The following is a 19,812-nucleotide window of genomic DNA, read 5'->3' as shown; positions in this document are numbered from 1 at the left end:
TTTAATTTTTTGAGTAATATAAAATTATCTCCCCTTGAAAGAAGGTGTGGCCCTTCATTTGAACAAATTTGAATCCCCTTTACCCAGGGATACATTGTGGCAAGTTAGGTTGAAATTGGTCCAGTGGTTCTTGAAAAGAAAATGAAAATGTGAAAAGTTTACGACAACGATGGAGATCATGACAACAGACAACGACGACGACAGACAATGGATAAATTTTGATCAGAAATCTCACTTGAGCCTTCAGCTCAGGTGAGCTTAAAAGAGAATAACAAAAACTGACCTAAATTTAAGTCAGATATTTTATTGGAGCTAAATAAAGTGGCAGCAGACTCTAATTTTCTTCTGCTGTAATTGCTAACTATTAATCTTAAAGTAACTGTTGTTTCAATCTTCTCTTCATGCTAAAATGATGCACTAGTTAAACGGTAATAAAATACTGAATTTACTGAAGGGGGTGACATAAAAAGAGGTTATAAAAACATCTAAACAGCTGAAGTGATATATAGTTCAATTGCTCACAAAAACCATCTAAACAGCTAAAGTGACTTGTAGTTCAATTGCTTGTCAGTTGCTCATCTTGTTTATGGTGTGAAAAGGCAATAAAAAAGAACAAGATTCCACTTAAATGCACAGCGAACACTTGTTGGAAGGTCTTTAAATGGCTGCAGAAAAGAGGGTTGTAAGGTTTCCTATTTGTTTGAAATCATTCTAAATCATGTGAACTGATTGAGCAGCATTCACTTGATGTAAAAATATTCACATCCATATGCTGGTGATGCTAAAAATAGGCATCACTTCAAACTTTTTATTAAATCTAGAAAAGTTCACATAAGATCTATACAGAGTTTGTTCATTGAGTTGTATGCTTAAAATAGCTCTGTCTCTTTAACTTCTTAGGTACAATGTAACAGAAATAAACATGAACTACCTGGGAAAAAATATTGTCAGGTGCTAGTTTCAGAAAAATTACTTTTAATACACACCAAAATCTTAACCAATTAAGCAAAAGGTGGTTTAGTGCTGTTCTTCATAAATAAAAATATATATATAGATTGGGTATTTTGTATCTTAATTCCCATAACCTAACTTTCTAATTAAGTGTTAGATTAAAGTTAGAGCCAATGCCCATGTTTGTACACCAATTGATAATAAAATAGTTACATCATAATGTTCATTGTGAATATAGTCATCTCTTATAGATGTCCAAGTCAAAACTGTTTCTATGTACAATTTGTCATTAAGAAAAGTAAAGGAATTCGAATCTAGCATATGCTGGACTGATCAACAATTTAAAAAGAAAATTACCAAATCTTACCTGCAAAATGGCATGAGCATAAAATTCATTCAGGAAATCCAGCACGGTGTCTGACTGTAGAGTGGTAGTGCACACCACCACATGGCGTTCTGTCTGAGCTCGGTGGTTACTGTAGGCACCACCCTGTCTCTGTCTCTCCAGCCATGTATAACCCAGGTGCTCCAACTAAAAAATGGAGTCTTTCTTAGTATCTTCCAAAGCATTTATTAGTCAGCAATTATAAAATTTATTAAGGTAGGATTCTTCTCATTTTTCTAATATTTAAGAATTAATGAAATTTTCACAGAATCAAGAAGACAATATCAGTAAGTGATAGTATCAGTGAAATTAATTTTGACCGTTTTATATTAGAGGCAAGGTCAGGTCAAGGTCAATATCTTTCTCCTTGACATTAAGAATAAAAAATAACTGTTGCCAATCATGTGATACCTACTTCTATTTCAAAAGTTTAATGATTGTTCTTTTTGCATAAAAACATATTGCTATATCGGGTCTATAGCATGATATTACCAAATTTACATAAATAATTTAACTTAACTGGATATTGGCTAATCCGAATTTTCTCTGTTTTTCTTAATTTTTTAGGATATATTAGTTATTTTCATATGCTTCCTATATTTAACTTTTTCTTATTTTCACATATAATAAAGTAGTCTTATAAATGTACAAAATGATACAAAAACAAAAAGTTTTGATCGTTTACTAAATGAGAAAAAATACTTTTTATGGATTTTTGGCTCAGATCTGCACTTTGATAGGAAGCGTTTAAAAGCTAATAAAGTTCTAGTTTATTTGAAAAATCATATTTATTTAATATATTTTGAAAGTTTAGTCCCTCATTATTAATCTAACTTACATTTGAAAATTTCTCCAAGTCTTCGACTGTGTAAAAATTATAACTAAATTTATTGTTCTATTATAATTTTGAGAGGCAGAAAAGAAGATATTTTCATACGCCACCATTCCGCCAAAAATACAGTCCCTGCTAGTTTTCAAACACAGTTTACCATTTCTATTTAAAGTTGTACAATTGTGATGAGGAAAGAAAAATATAGTCTTTTAAATTCCTTACACCTCAATATGTAAGACATATAAGCAAATATGCTTTGAATGTTTCATCTAGTCAGAAACCAGAGAAGAATCCTACCTTAAGGTCAGATGACACATTCCTCAAAAATATATAATTTTTCCTAAGAATTTGTCATTGAAGAATAGGTACTTGAATAAGATTCCTCACAAAAAATAAGGGTACCTTACCAGGCATCTGGACAAGATACCACAAGGTCATATTTCTTATATAACCCTTAATATGGGTAATCTTCTGAATGGCCTTTATCACCATTTTTGGTGTACTTATACTTAAAAACATTTTGAAAACAATGTAGAAATCAGAAAAGAATGACATATATGAATATTTTTTATATAATACGAAGAGATACGAAGAGATACAGAACATATATTTGACGAACGTCTGACTTTAAGTAAATACGTAAAAATTTTTATATTCATGTGAACCTCTTGAGTAGGACTGGGCAAAAATATCTATATTTCGGTATATTGCAATACATTGACAAAAAATATCATATTGCAATATGTTTTTGTAATATCAAATGCTTAGACTAAGGAATTTTGTCATTAAATATAAAAATAAATGTAAGAATGGTTTGTTTTAAAGCCAAACATCACAACAGAAACTGTTTTATGGATGTATTTCAAAGCAAAACTTTAAAAAATATCAACAAGATCTTTTTTCTTTTGGTTACTTATCATAGTTATGTACATTCTGCATGTGAATTAAAGTTAATATGATAGGAAAATGCCTTTTTATTTTCATTGAAAATATTGCAAAACATATTGCAATACAGTTTAAAATATAGCATTATATCACAATACAAAATCTCTGGCTAATACCCAGCCCTACTCTTAAGCCAATGAAATGCAATGCACTTTTTAAAAAAATGTGTGCCAAATGGGCCATAGTGCTCACTTGTGCTCTACCAAATGAAATATGCAATGCTACCATCATACATTGTATATCCTCTAGATACAAAGTTGAAGGCCATGTGCATTGAAGATTGCATACATGTATAGATTTCATATAAAACTCTTTTCATTTATGAATTGTACAATTTTGATACATGAATGGCTTCTATACAATTTTTAATGCTTACATTTATCAAATTCTGCATCAGTATTAAAGCAATACGCATCAAGCCTATCACAGTACATGTACCTGGTAACATCATTATCTCATAATACATGTAGATAAAATTAATATAGTGTGTGGTATAAATTTCATATTCATAGATTTATCTACCACATCCTTCTATTAAGTTTCTGATGATTCTGAGCTGAAAGTTTCATTCTAAAATTTCATAACAAGAGGCCCATGGGCCACATCGCTCACCTGAGCACTAAGGGTAGGAAAAAGTAGAAAATGGCTTTTTATTGTAAAGTTTAAATCCAAAAGTAGTTCCATGACCAATCATGGATTTGCTATTTTTTAGAAAATGATTTTTAAAGAATTTTCCTATATATATTTTTAAAAACTTTGGTCGGCCATTTTGGACCTGCCCTACCCCTGGGGGTCTTATTTGAACAAATTTGAATCTACACTACTTGAGCATGCTTCCATATAAATATGATGAATTATGGCTTTGTCATTCTTGAGAAGAAGATGTTTAAAGAATTTTCCTATATATTTCTATGTAAAACTGCGGCCATTTTGGCCCCGGCCTACCCCCGGGGGTCATGATTTGAACAAACTTGAATCTACACTACCTGAGCATGCTTCCATATAAATATGATGAATTATGGCTTTGTCATTCTTGAGAAGAAGATTTTTTTAGAATTTTCCTATACATTTCTATGTAAAACTTTGGTCAGCCATTTTGGCCCCGCCCTACCCCGGGGGGTTCAGGATTTGAACAAACTTGAATCTACACTACTTGAGCATGCTTCCATATAAATATGATGAATTATGGCTTTGTCATTCTTGAGAAGAAGATTTTAAAAGAATTTTCCTATACATTTCTATGTAAAACTTTGGTCGGCCATTTTGGCCCCGGCCTACCCCCGGGGGTCATGATTTGAACAAATTTGAATCTACACTACCTGAGCATGCTTCCATATAAATTTGATAAATTATGGCTTTGTCATTCTTGAGAAGAAGATTTTTAAAGAATTTTCCTATATATTTCTATGTAAAACTTTGGTCGGCCATTGTGGCCCCGCCCTACCCCCGGGGGACATGATTTGAATAAATTTGAATCTACACTACCTGAAGATGTTTCCCCATGAGTTTCATCTTTCCTGGCACATTGGTTCTTGAGAAGAAGATTTTTAAAACATACCACCAAATTTTCACTAATTCTCAATTATCTCCCCTTAAATGAGGGCGTGCCCCTTTATTTGAACAAACTTGAATCCCCTTCACCCAAGAATGCTTTGTGGCAAGTTTGGTTGAAATTGGCCCAGCGGTTCTTGAGAAGAAGTCGAAAATGTGAAAAGTTTACGGACATACAGACAGACGGACAGACAGTTAGACAGCTAGACGAACAGACGGACGCCGGACAAAATGTAATCAGAAAAGCTCACTTGAGCCTTCGGCTCAGGTGAGCTAAAAATTATTTACTACTTTGAAACAGTAATGATATATAATTACCCATCTAATTCTATGACACAAAAACAACAGAAACTACAATCACTGTCTGCTGACTTATCAAAGTGACCACAACAAAGAAACCAATTAGGATTTCCAGGCTATACAAGTATAGATTTTTGTGTTTGGCTGTACTTACTTGTCTGGGGAAAACAATGAGGGCTGCAAAGATCATAGTCAACATATAGAGCTGGCTGATCCAGATATCAGGGTATATGTCACCGTATCCAACCGTGGAGAACGTCACCATAGAGAACCACAGCGACTCAAACAGATCAAACTGTCGGTTTCCACCGCGCTGGAGATGCTGCACACCACACGTACTGTGAATGAAAACAATATATTATAAATACGTACAGTATAATAACTAAGAGGTATATAGTCATTTAGGATAAGTGGTGGCTGTCTAGTTATTACCATGGTAGTTATAGTAAAGGTAGTCTTACATGGTTATAGCAAGACTTCATAGTCATAAGAGATGGTTATTTTGTAATTAGTCATGGTAAATTAGTTATTAGACTAGTGATGATTTATTAGTTATCTTACCTGATAATGCCAAAAATTGTATTCAGAAGAGGTGGTTAATAAGTTTTTATAGTTATGGCTTATTAGTTATTAGTGATGGTTAGTTATCTTACCTGGTTATGACAAGGCATACAATGGTAGCTATGAGGATCATAATTTGTTGAGATAAGGCTGACTGAGACTTCATCATCACTCGGTGTAAATCATTCTGTTCAATAAAAACAATCAGCATTATCTACATGTAATACAATAACCTTCAAACTTCATCATCACTCGGTGTGTAAATCATTCTGTTCAATAAAAGCAATAAAGTTGATATAATAGTACAATATCCTTCAAACTTCATCATCACTAGGCATAAATCATTCTGTTTAATAAAAACACATCATTACTTGTAATAGGGTACATAGTAATACAATAGCCTTCAAACTTCATCATTAATCAGTGCAAATCATTCTGTTCAATAAAAAACAATGTACATTAAATAATAATACAATAACCTTCACAAACCAATACATGTATATAGTTTTCAATCTAGCAAATGAAGAATATTATATATTAATCTTCTTTATTTCACCAAGGAAAGTGATCTCTTTGATCCTTACTAATAGATTTATCCTATATGTACATTACAAAGGTTATGATGTGTGTCTTTCATAAGATACATAAGATTTTTCCATGATAATTCAATTTTTCCTTTCTCTGCCTCCTCCCCCTCCCAACAAAAAAAAAATTGCATAAAATTCTCAATGATTGCGAAACCATATACTTTTCATACCCTCGGAGATATAGATATACATTGTACAATGATCAAGATCAAGTTTAAAGCTCATTAACAGAATATATCATGTATCAAGTCACTTTTATCCTAACTGAAAATTTATTTCATCAACAACCAGGTCACCTTTTTGCATCTAAATTTTTTTTGACTTGTGTTCATTTCTCATTTTCTACTTTGAAACATAATTCAGACATACTAAGATAACTGCTCTGTCATCCATGATTCTTTTTTTTAAACTACTATCAGTAAAAGCTAAATTCTGAAAAATAAGACCAAATAAATGCTTCTTAAGCAAAATAATTTAATATGCATGATCTTGAAAACTGAGAACTTATATGCTTTGGGCAAACCCAGCTTATTTAAGACCAAAAATAAATAATCAATAGTCATTTATATTATTCTACATGTACTTACAAACATATCTTCTAAAGCCTGCTTAGCTAACCAGATGTTAAAAAATACAGGAATGAAAAGTTGTCTCAGAGGAGGCCAAAATATCTGTAACCAATAAGAAAGACAGTGGAAAAAAAATGAAGACATTGTTACTGCAAACTTCATTTAATGCTTGTCAATGAATTCTTATATCTATCTTTTGTGAAACTTCAAATTTCAAAACAGGAAAAACAATACTTACTGTTACAACAAAGGGAACTGTATTAACAAGTTCCAATAAAAACTCTACAGACAGAATCTGTTGTAATATGTTTCCCTGTAAACAAAAAATATACTTGAAAAACTTGTTTAATACTTATTTTTTTAGTTTGCGTCATATTATTTTTTATGTGTTTAACCCTACTAGAGTTAGATTTCTGGCTACAGCAAAGAAAATATTGTAGGTTTCTTATTTTACAACAGTACTTAATACTGAACAAATGACTAGTAGAAATCATTTAAAAAGGACATTTTAAATGTACTCAAAAGCAATAAAAAAATATTTTTATTTCATAATTGGTGTTTCTCATGATAATTTTGTGATAATAATTTTTCTGCTCACATTCAAGAATAAAGGTACACACTTTATTCCATAGTTTTGAGTGTCTGTAAGTTCAAGCTTCTAAAAACGACAAGAATATATCTTGTGCTGTATATTTGATAGGGATCAAATCAAATCTTTACCTTGTAACTGAGATACTGTATAAGGATAGTTTCCATAAGACTGATAATGGCAACTGTGACTTGAGCAATCCAAAGGGCGAATGGCCGGTTCACCCATATTATGTTCTCCCTACAAAGGATATTATATCACAAATATTGAAATAAACAGACATTTATAAAATCAAGACTTTGTCATGGTGAGTATGTACTTCATTTTCATTGTGTAAACTTCTTCCAAATTTTCATATACATGTAAATCTATGACCTGTGTTCTAAAGTCAAAGCTTAACTTGAAACTTCCTGATCAAATTCTGAGATATCTTAATTTTTGTGTAAACTGAGTTCCAGATATTGACATCTGACTGTAGTTGAAAGTAGAATTACAAAGCAAAAAAGTTCTTTTTTCAAATGGATCAAATGCAGTATAATCTTGAATCCAATCCACTTGGAAATAAATGACAAAAATGATTTTTTTTCACTACTGAAGGTATCAGTTTTGATATTACAAAACCAATTCACCTGAGACTTGTGGCAGAACACTGCCAATTGTCACACGCTATCAAGAACTTCTCCTGGAGTCTCTGTCAGTTACCCCTCTTTTTGTAACAAATTTGATAAAAGGTCATTTACTGAATTACCTAATAGATAACAAAGAGATACATTTCTATCAATTAGAAAAAAAAGTTTATAAATATAATGAGCAGTATATGCCATCCCTATTGTTCATTTGTCTCTTTGGGATTGACATTCTGTAGGCAGTTGCATCTAACATCTCAGTCTGTGGATTTGCAATTTGTTTGCATGTCTGTCACATTAAAAATTTAATGCTCTCCATGTTCTGTTTCCCTGTTATTCCTGCAGTCCAATAAAATGCAGTCATTTTTTTTAAAATATGCATTAGTACCCATAAACCCTACAATGCTTAACTGTGTTGATTGTACCAGGAGAGTTCCTCCAAGGGAAAATTATCTCATCTAGTACTTGAGCATTGACTAGTCATGACCTAAATGATTAATGGAAAGTTCCATGATCTTCTAATAACATCTTCTATGCAAAGAGCTATCTGTAAACCAAGACAACGTTCAACAATTTGATCCTGATGCAAATTACATTATTTCCTATGTAGCTTGTAACACGAGCTTTGATTGGTTACAAAGTCGGGTGTAAATTTCCGTGCACCCGACTTGAGCCGGGGGTAAATAAAACGCGACGTCACAATGCACAGTTTCGCTATGATAAAAAGCAATGACATGACGTCACAATGCATTATACAGTAGTACGTAGTAAATCTTATTGACAGGTTGAGACACAGTTGATTAGACTCTGATGTATACAAAGAATTTGTATTGGTACATAGGAAATAAATTCGTTATCCAGGTTTAATCAGCCTCAGGGTGTATGGAATAAAACCCGGGGTAAATTCCATACACCCTTGATTGAACCTGGATAACTAATATCACTTCCGTTTTGCACAGGACATAACTCATAAACAATAACACACACTACTGTGTTACTATATCCCCTTCTACTCCATTGTGAGGGGATAATAGACCAAAAAAATTGGATTTACTAGAATGACTTCTGTAGTACTGCCTGTGTGTATTTGTATAGAAAAAGAATTTTGAATGATTTTTGTACTATTCCACTAACCAGGGAGCTTCCACAGAAGTTTTATCTTTTCTGGCCCAGTATATAAACATATATATATATATATTTAATGACCCTGCTATATTTTTTGCATTTTCTTGATTATTTCGCCTTGGAATGTGGCTTGGATATTATTCTCAAATTGAATTCTCGATAATTTTTTTTTTTCATTTACCCCATCAGGATTAGGAGCATTTAGTGTATGATGGGGATGTTTCATCACCCATGTCACCTGATCCTACCTCTGATGTTCTAGAGGGCTGTGTTTGCTCTACTCCTAAATAATTCTATCTTATGTTCAAATGGATCCATCAGCATGATCACTGTTTATTATCTTTACATTTTATTCCTTTTACCACTCATGAGATTTTATTTCTGCATTGAAATATTTTGTAAAATAATTAACTTACAAAGTCTTTATCAATAAAATGTGATTTACTAGATTTAATCAGATATATATATATATATATATAACACAACCTGTACAAATTCTTTCGAAGGATGACTTGCAAAAAAAGCAAAAGTGAATAATTCATTTGAGAAAAGGTTTCATTTTTATACAGAGTATTAAATTTATAGATTCTAAATATATAGATTAATTGATCAATAATAAATAACACTAACCAGAGTAACCGCAAAAATCAAATTGAAATATGAGTCAATGTGTAATATGATTTCTAGTTAAGTCAATAATCTTCTATCCCTGGGGCACTATCTGTATCATGAAATAAATTGTTTCAATGATAAAAAATTGACACATAATTTCTATACCTAACATTCTAATACAGTGTATACCTAAAGAATACATATTCTGGAATGTTATTTGTGATTCCTAAAGGGAAGAATTAGGAATATATTCCAAATTATGCACCATATTTCTTATTTATCTGCTAATAGGCAACAATATGACTATGTGTAAATTCTCAAAAATTTCTGGAAAAAGAAAAAAAATTATCCAAAAAAAAAGTGAAGTGGAAATATAATTGAAATAAATTTGCAACAATTAAATCATTGATCTTAGAAATATCTACAGAAATCCAATTTCGGAGTTTACTTGAAGTAAATGTAAAAAGTCATTGGTCATAGTTTGGTAGTAGGAAAGATTCACAAAGAATCCAATTTTGGGGTTATTCATCTATTGGATGAAAACAGCTGCTTTTGTATTGAATTCCAATAGAGGAATACACATTGAAAGAGATTTGTTATCAGTAGCAGCAGAAAGATAAATGGTTGATGGGAGGTTAACATTGGTGGTTAGGGAATGTATTGTACATCAAGGCCATGTCTCTGACAAGCCCCGTAATTACTATGGGGGACAGAATGTAGCATTAATGACTAGCCTCTAGAAAATGACTTATTCTGGGCAGGATTTGCCACACAATATTACAATACCATGACTGACACTGTCTGTGGATAACTTAATTTGGCTATTACATGCCACATACAGACAGTGAAATAAAATCTGCAAAATGTTAATTAAAATACCACTAGTACATTGATACCATTTAAATTTTTTTTCAATTGTTTTTTATTTTTTAATAAAAGTCGTTTTTCGTTTCCAAGGAACAATAATTCAAAGTTCGAAAGTTTGCAAAGCAATAATAGATCAATTTTGAAACCATGTGAACAAATGAAATTATGTACATTAAAAAAAAAACTAGTTGAATCCATACACAACTGGTTCCATAGAAATTAGCCAGATTAGACAACATTTAATTTTAAACCATTAAATTTACTATAATAGGGACTTCAGTTAACACTGTATTGGGCAATATTTCGGGATACACAAGATCCAGATATGACAATTAAGTTTCACTTTATATTGAATTCATGAAAAATGAAGTATTTACTTGAAGATCACTACACAGTGTCTTTATGTGATAAAATAAAATATTGTTCAAATAGTACAATTAATGTATATCAGATATACTGATTGGAAGCATAAAGTTTTATTGTACTGTGTATGTGGATCAATTGATTTAAATTAATCAGTTCTGTCATATGTTCATAGAATCAAAGTATTCAGTATTGGAATATACATGTATAAGTTGCAAATGACTTACCAACGAATAACCTTGTTTTCTTTGAAATCATCTGGGTCAAGTGTCACATGACATGATGATGTGTTTTGAGCTTGAATCTGGAGCTGTGAACTAAAAAAGATAAAAATTCATATCAGTAAGCAAATTAAACTTCAAAAAGTTCTTTTTAAGTCAAATTTTCACCGGCTGAAATTTAGTATATATTTTAAAATATACACAGCATTTTGGCAAGTTAACTTGCCCAAATGTCAAAGTCAAGATCAATGCAAAATCTATCTGTGTTTCTACTTGTGTATAATGAATATGTAAATCAAAATATACACAAGGGTTTGTGCAGCTTACATAATAACACAATAAAAAATAACATGAATAATTCTAACCTTGACCTTTACCTATAAGACCTCAAAATCTCCCTCAAATCCCTGCACTAAATTGCTTTATCTGTTTCCAGATGTAAATGTATACAACCTTATCAGTACAGAATCAAATTAGAAGGAATTATACCCCTCACTGCCAAAACCCAGGATAGAGCTTTTGACCTGTGTCTTTTAGCAGAGCAGGAACAGTGTGTTAGATTGTTCCACCAACTAAAGGCAAGTTTTAAAAAAATATTGCTATAAATGGTAATATGGGATTCTAGGTTGTACTTGGGACCTGCAGAAACTGTCTTTTAGCAGTGTAGGAACAGTGTGCTAGACAGCTTCAGACCAGCAAGGCAACTTAGAAAACTTGACTTGGATGGGGATGGAATTCTCATAGGGCCACCCTGCACTATATGGTCATCAATTATAATAGCTGCATATATAATTCTTATTAAATCAGTATAAATTAATTTTATGCTTTTTTTCTTGCACAAGTTTAAAACAGTCAAATGGCATAACTGAGAAGAAGCGCCTGGTAATTTGGTAAATATTTCTCTGGCCATACAATATCTCAGGTTACACTATTGGTAGCCAAGTATGTACGCTACATAATTTATAAAGTGGAAAACACCAAACACCATGTCTGCAGTGAATCATGATATAAGCATCATTTATTCATTGCTTTATAAGCATACACAGCAAAAATTATAAACTAACAAAAATACATAAGATGAAAATTTCATATGGATAAGTTACAATAAAACAGCCGAAAGTTATTCTTTCATTGAAAAATAAAAAGAATCTAGAGATTTCTTTAGTAGAAGGAGTAGAAGGTGGAATATATTTTTTTTTCCATTTTTACAGTAATTATCTTTAAAGCTATCGTGCAAAGTCATAAACCTATTATACGCAAGGAGCAAAGCGGTGTATTTTTTAATAAAGTTACAATGTTTATATGTGATCAATCGCGCTCACGGGCTATTGCACACGCTTCCAGAAGGCCTAGTGTGTACACTAAACCCCCGAAAATATAAGTCAAACTTGTACTGTCTTCCGCTAAATTTTAGAAAATAAATTATTGATGCAAAAATATAATGAAAAAAAAATATTTTTCACAAAATAAGTACGTAAATAAATTAGAAAAAAGTAAAATATTACTAAAATTATATGAAAGTAATAGATTTCTGCTAAAACCTATGCAAAAGCTTTTTACATTGCTTACCAGATGCCGACAGTACAAGCTTGATCAAGTTGAATGGAACATACAATATGTAAAACAAAATTTATAAAAGTTTAGCAATATTTATCCAAAGATTTGCCTTTTTGCATACTCCATTAGTACACACACCCTTTCTCGGTAAACAAAACTGATCTGGGGGCAAAATTCACAATTTTCTATAAATAGGATCTACTCACACTTCGGTGTTTTCTAGGGGCCTGTTATTATTTTATCTAGTACATGTATGTGAGTGTTATACAATCTACAAAAAATCATTGGAAACTGGTGGTCGTTTTCGACATAACCCAAATAATTGTACACACTTTAGACGCAAATACAAATTAGGGTAACAAATTGTTGTTGTTTTTTTTTAATTTATAAAGTACAAATTAAAAAAATGCATAGTTACGCCAAATGCTCAAGGAAAAATTGAATCTGCTTATGAAATTTTCTGTTTATTCTATTATTTAGAACAGCAAATCAATTATTTGCCTACACTGCTTGTAAAGAAAATCAAATTCTTTATCAGGAAGAGGAGGTGGGGATTTACTGAAGAAACCCATTTACATGTATATAAAGAAATATTTGGATATATAAATTATACTATCACTGATTTATTTCTGTAATTATATTTTTTCCTGCGAATACATCAGTACGGGAGATAACATTTTAAGACCTACATCACTAAAAAGAAAAAAATGCATTGTTTATTTTTCAATTATTGCATTAATAAATAAAACAAATACCAAAATTTTAAGAGAAATCTCTCTCTCTCTCTCTCTCTCTCTCTCTTCTCAGTTTCAACCCTATTTATAAGCTGCAGATCTGTAGCTCGCTGGTCTAAAACAATTATAGGATGGACAACCAGGCCAAAGAGCTACAGTGCTAAACATTGAAAAAAAGTGTTTATTTATTGCGCACAAAAAGTGGGGTTTTTTTTTTCACCATATATTTCAACTTGAGTTTCTTATATATTCTAAATTTTACTTCATTCACAATAGAACTGCATGTGTACGTCATGCACGAAGCGCAATGGACTGAATTATTTTGCAACCTAGTATGACAGTATATTTTACCAATTTTCGATGGACTCGATATATCAGGCCCAGAGGGGCTATAAACCAAAGTTTGGGGAATTTTTTGTTGTGGGAGTAGTAAATGTGCTAGGAGAACACGGTTAGTAAATTTTTTAGGTGGTAGCATAATTTATATAACGGAGAAAGAAATGGAAAAAGCGCGGTGTTTTATGCACAATAAGCTCCCTGGACAGACATCTCTATTTTTTCCAGCTGCATTCCAGCAAGCTACTGTACAGATCTGTAGCTAATATATTATAAAATGTTTGTTTACATATGCGTTATTAATCGGATAAAGCAAAGAGACAGGCAACTTGAAAGCTAGAAAGATTATTGCAATTGTCGTCAAGAAAAAAGGCACAAATTATGTTCATTATGAAAAAGTTGTTCGGACAAGTTATTTACATGTGCAAGAGAACCATTTGCGGTAAATAGCAAAGTTCAGTTCTTCTTAATACATTGTACATGCATAAATCTCGCAAGGTAATTAAACGTTTTTATGTACCGGGGGGGGGGGGGGGGCAAACAATGAATTCAAAAGTTTCTGTGAAAATGTACACAATGACAATTATAATTTAATTCTAAATTTTACACCTATTTTTTCTTAAATAAACTTTAGGAAATCTGAATACTTCTGACCGGCAAGTTTCAATGTGGATCACTTCATTAATTCTCATTTCTTTTAATATTATAAAAATTCCATTTTCCTGGGTTCAGAATTACATACACATGTAATACTTTTATTTTATGTTACATTTTTTCCTAAATTGATGACTTATTATATGTTTGATGCACCATCTATCAACCGCTTTGGATATTGATGCACTTTATGCATTAGAAATGTGCATGGACAATAAAAATCATTTACTAGTACTTTTCTTTACTATGTAACAAATTAGCCTGAGTTGCTACGGGCAGAAAAACCTTATTTAAGATATGAAAAAAATCTCATTTTTAATTAAAATTCTTCAACATGTACATTTGACATTGGCGTCAGAAGCAAATTGAAAGCGGGGGGGGGGGGGGGGGGGGGGGGGCTAAAAAAAAAAATTATACCTTCAATAAAACCTAACAAGCAAAAAAAAATCATTTAACCATTTTTTTTAATTACACTGCGATGTTTTTGTAGAAGGGGGGGGAAAGTCGTTTCAATGTCTATACTATGTATGTATTTGGGAAAAAAAGTAGCCTCTTTACAACTTACTGAACTGTTATGCAACATACACTTAATGTTCACGTCATACAAATAGAAATTTACCATTTCTCCGCATGGTGGTACTGGTTTCTCTAAAGTTTAGCGTAAATAATATCATGACGTAATATTTCAATACAAATATAACTTTTCTTATTTTATGAGAATATTGCAAGCATAAAATAGAAGAAAATTGGCATTAAATTTAAGATTAAGTGAACTTTTTTCAGTGCGTGAGAATGCGTGATTGCGGGGAAACGGTATATGCGTGATTTTGCGTTAGAAATAGGAAATTGTATATGCGTTTGCGTTTGCGGGGAAGGGGGTTATATTACGAATTCAAGACATTTTAAATCGTATTTATTTTATACATATGTCATATTTATTACACATATGTCATCTTCGTAGCGAAAATGACATATGTGTTCAAATAGGTTCAAACTTTTACTGAAAATTGTATTGTTCTTTATATTAGCATATAAAATTGTTTTCCCCTTTTTCAGGAAAATTAAATTGGCGAGGAATAATACAACTGCAGAAAACTTGGGCAATATTATTTTTGAATTCTACGTTATCCAAAAAAATGTAATTCTGCATCATTGCCAAAAGTTAAAATTTCGTTTATATTTCTGATTTCCATATCCGATGTTTTATTGTTGTATTCACTTTTCTTTCAAGGAAAAGTTTAATCCATCCCTGCATATGCGTTGGGATGGGGTGGGGGGTGGGGGTAAAGCCCCCCTCCAATTTTTTGCAAATACAAATATAATATAGGCCTTGAAAATTGTGGGTTTACCTTTTTCTGTTTGTTTAGCCCCCCCCCCTATTTCAATTTGTTTGGGACGCCTGTGTTTGTTTTCATGCATGAACATTGTGTACAATTAAGAGAGAGAGATAGAGAGAGAGATTTGGTTACAAAATACCGGTATGTTAACATTTTTAAAGAATATATAATTTTAAATGTTACATTCAATATATCCTCAAAATATATGAAATTTTCTAAAGAATATATAATTCAAAATTTTACATTCAATATATTCAGAGTTTCTGTTGATAATTATTTTCTTCTAAAAAATAATATTTTCCTAGATAATAACTGCTCCCCAAATCCCTGAGATATAAACTCGTTACTATTTTTAGAAAACTGTAAAGGTATACAATAACCTTTTTCATGTCGCAGGGCGTATACGGAATGTGTTGATGTAGGCGCTGAAAGAAAAATTTGGAAAGAATTCGCATACTTCTTCTTTTTATAAATCTTGTTTTTACTTATCGTATGATCCATGATCAAGCTTGTACTGTCTGGCGTCTGGTAAGCATTGTAATACGATGTTTATAAATGTATTTTTCATAAGCAAAAAATTCACTTGCTTGTAAAATTGTAACATTTATTTTTTTATGAAGTTATTTTAGTTTTTACAATTATTTTTAAAGCATTCAAAAAAATTGTATTGTATTAGTTTCTGAAACTTAGCGGAAGACATTACAAGCTTGACTTATATTTTCGGGGGTTTAGTGTACACACTAGGCCTTCTGGAAGCGTGTGCAATAGCCCATGACCGCGATTGATCAATATATTTGGCAATTAGAAAATCGCAGAGTAGAGAAATATGGCGGACACCGCTTTGCTCCTTGCGTATAATAGGTTTATGACTTTGCACGATAGCTTTAAATAAAACTAGAACTGTCCAAACAGGACAAAATCAATTATAATAGCTAGGTTTTTCATATATAAGTTTTTTCCATAAAAAGATATGTATCAAATGAATTAAGATTTTTCTTCCAGTGACCTTTTTCCCCAAATGACCTTGGGTCAAGGTCATGACACACCCTTGGGTCATGGCAATCTTTGTGTGAAATGAGAACCTACCAAGTTTACCCATAAGAAAGATATGGACCGGACACAAATTATGACATTTTTCTTCCAGTGACCTTGAACTTCCCCTAATGACCTTGGTTCAAGGCCATGACACACCCTTGGGTCATGGGCAATCTTTGTGTGAAATGAGAACCTACCAAGTTTATTTATAAAAAATATGGACACCAAACACCAATTATGAATTTTTTCTTCCAGTGACCTTGAACTCAAATGACCTTGGGTAAGGTCATGACACACCCTTGGGTCATGGGCAATCTTTGTGTGAAATGAGAACACTAGCAAAAATTATAAATAAGAAAGATATGGACCAGACATGAATTAAAATTTTTTCATGACCTTGAAGGAAATGACCTTGGGTCAATAATGACACACCCTTAGGTCATGGGCAATCTTTGTGTGGAGTAGTAGATTCAATGTCCCTCCGTAAAAAGATATGGAAACGATTGCAGAGACAGCTGGACAGACAGACAGACAGACAGACAGGTGGAATATATTTTTCCCATTTTTAAGTCTTTTTAAATAAAAAAAATTCAAACTCATTGAATTAATGAATAAGATAAAAATTAGATTTACAAATATTTTAGGTATCAGAAAAAAACATAAAATTACGACATGTACCCCAAAAAAACTTTAAAATATAAACAATCCAAGAAAATTAGCCCCCATGAATTTATGTACTACAGTATTGTATGTATGCTTCATTTCAGAAATTTATAGAAGACAAAGGTTACGTAACTATCAGTTCTATCTGTACTTTTGAGCTGGCAAGAAATTTAATTTAAACCATATACAGTTGAACTTCGGTATTTCTAACATCAATATCTTGAATACCCTCGATATTTCAAAGTCCTTAATTTGGAAATGTCAATCCCTTTTATCTTTAATTCCAAATTTCTAAAACCTTTGAGAATTTCAATTTTTTTCGATTCCTTGGAGTTAAAGTTAACATGGTTTTACTGTATTTATATTTCAATTTACAAAATGCATGGAATGGTAGCTTTCCAAATTCAATAAAATCATTTTGTATGATTGCTGGATATCAGGGAAATATTACATAACAAATCCTTTAGAGTAATAATTTCATAGGCTCAGATAGTGACTAGCAGTACTATTGTATCCTTGTCAATCACATATACATGTATGTTAAGTCCTGAGGCAAAAGCAAAATCAAGCTTTTAGGTACTTTTTGAAAACCACACTATTTTGCTTGATGAAATTAGGTACAATGTATATACAAGGTAGTAGGTTGAAGATTTTTATATCTGCCACACAGTGATATTTTATTATTTACTTTTACTGTAAGTGGTGTCAACTAAGTAAACACAAATATTAGATGGGAGCTCAGCTGAGCTGCGAGGTATTAATATCTGCTTTATGATACTTGGTAAATGTAAATTCCAATTTAATATTAATTAAATTTATTAATTTAATGAAATTTAATATTAACATTTTTTTTAGCCCACATCAATTATCCCAATAACAGCAGATTTCTATATAATAATTATGCTATAGTAACTATACATGTACACTATAGTATATTCCTTATTTTTAGCCAGTACTTATCACAAAATAGCTCTTCAAAGTCAAATCATGATAATCATATTAACAAGAGGCCCATGGGCCACATCTCTCACCTGAGCAATGTGGCTAGGAAAAAAGCAGAAATCAGTTTATTATTGAAAAGTTTAAACCCAATAGTGGTCCAAACCAATCCTTAAAACTGAGAGGGTATGATTTGAACAAACTTGAATCTACACTAACTAAGGATGCTTGCATATTTCTTTGACTACCAGTGGCTTTATTGCCCTTTACATTTGAACTTACACTGTGGCCCCACCCTACCCCTAGGGGTCATGATTTGAACAAAATTGAATCTACACTACCTGAGAATGCTTCCATATGAATAAGACTAATCATGGCTTTGCTATTCTTGAAAAGAAGATTTTTAAAGACTTTTCCTACATGTTTTTATGTAAAACTTGGATTCCATGTTGTGGCCCCGTCCTACCCCCAGGGGTCACGATTTGAACAAAATTGAATGTCCACTACCTGAGGATGCTTCCATAAAAATATGATCATTCATGCCTTTGCTATTCTTGAGAAGAAGATTTTTAAAGAATTTTCCTATATATTTCTATGTAAAACTTTGATCGGCCATTGTGGCCCTGCCCTACCCTCAGGGGTCATGATTTGAACAAAAATGAATGTCCACTACCTGAGGATGCTTCCATAAAAAATATGATCATTCATGCCTTTGCTATTCTTGAGAAGATTTTTAAAGAATTTCCCTATATATTTCTATGTAAAACTTTGATCTGCCATTGTGGCCCTGCCCTACCCTTAGGGGTCATGATTTGAACAAAATTGAATCTCCACTACCTGAGGATGCTTCCATAAAAAATATGATCATTCATGCCTTTGCTATTCTTGAGAAGATTTTAAAGATATTTTTCACTATATATTTCTATGTAAAACTTGTGGCCATTGTGGCCCTTGCCCTACCCTTAGGATACTCATGCCAAGTTTGGTTAAAATTGAATGTCCACTACCTGAGGATGCTTCCATATGAATAGGACTAATCATGGCTTTGCTATTCTTAAAAAGAAGATTTTTAAAGATTTTTTCTACGTTTTTATGTAAAACTTTGATCTGCCATTGTTTCCCTACCCTTAGGAATCTACAGTATGGTATGAGTTGTGAAAATTGAATGTCCACTACCATTCTGATGGCACAGCTTCCATAAAAATATCATTCATGCCTTTGCTATTCTTGATGGCAAAGATTTTTAAAGAATTTTCCTATATATTTCAAAATGTAAAAATTTGTGATAACACACAATGTGGCCCTGCCCTACCCCCGGATTGGACATATTCAAAATTGATCTAACATTTTAAGCATAATTATAAAATATTTCATCTTTCCTGGCACAGTGGTTCTTGAGAAGATTTTTAAAACATACCATAAAATTTTCACCATTTCTCAATTATCTCCCCTTAATAAAGGGTGTGACCCTTC

General features: G+C 32.0%; 1 protein-coding gene across 1 annotated transcript in view; it reads right to left on the bottom strand.

Moving 5' to 3' along the window:
• Nucleotides 1–19,553, bottom strand: part of LOC134279007 (potassium channel subfamily T member 2-like) — a 36,268-nt gene extending 16,715 nt beyond the window's left edge. The window contains exons 1-8 of the mRNA XM_062761316.1: nt 19,516–19,553; nt 11,091–11,180; nt 7,402–7,510; nt 6,920–6,994; nt 6,700–6,783; nt 5,618–5,712; nt 5,119–5,302; nt 1,319–1,483 (exon numbers count right to left, since the gene is read on the bottom strand). Of these exons, the coding sequence (XP_062617300.1) occupies nt 1,319–1,483; nt 5,119–5,302; nt 5,618–5,712; nt 6,700–6,783; nt 6,920–6,994; nt 7,402–7,510; nt 11,091–11,180; nt 19,516–19,553 (840 nt within the window). The remainder of the gene's footprint in view (nt 1–1,318; nt 1,484–5,118; nt 5,303–5,617; nt 5,713–6,699; nt 6,784–6,919; nt 6,995–7,401; nt 7,511–11,090; nt 11,181–19,515) is intronic.
• Nucleotides 19,554–19,812: the final 259 nt, after the last annotated feature.

This window comes from Saccostrea cucullata, unplaced genomic scaffold (assembly GCF_032062105.1).
Source record: "Saccostrea cucullata isolate Sc308-1 unplaced genomic scaffold, CSIRO_AGI_Scuc_v1 ctg667, whole genome shotgun sequence".
In the NCBI taxonomy this organism is placed as follows: Eukaryota; Metazoa; Mollusca; class Bivalvia; order Ostreida; family Ostreidae; genus Saccostrea; species Saccostrea cuccullata.
This window is presented reverse-complemented; position numbering and strand designations above follow the sequence as displayed.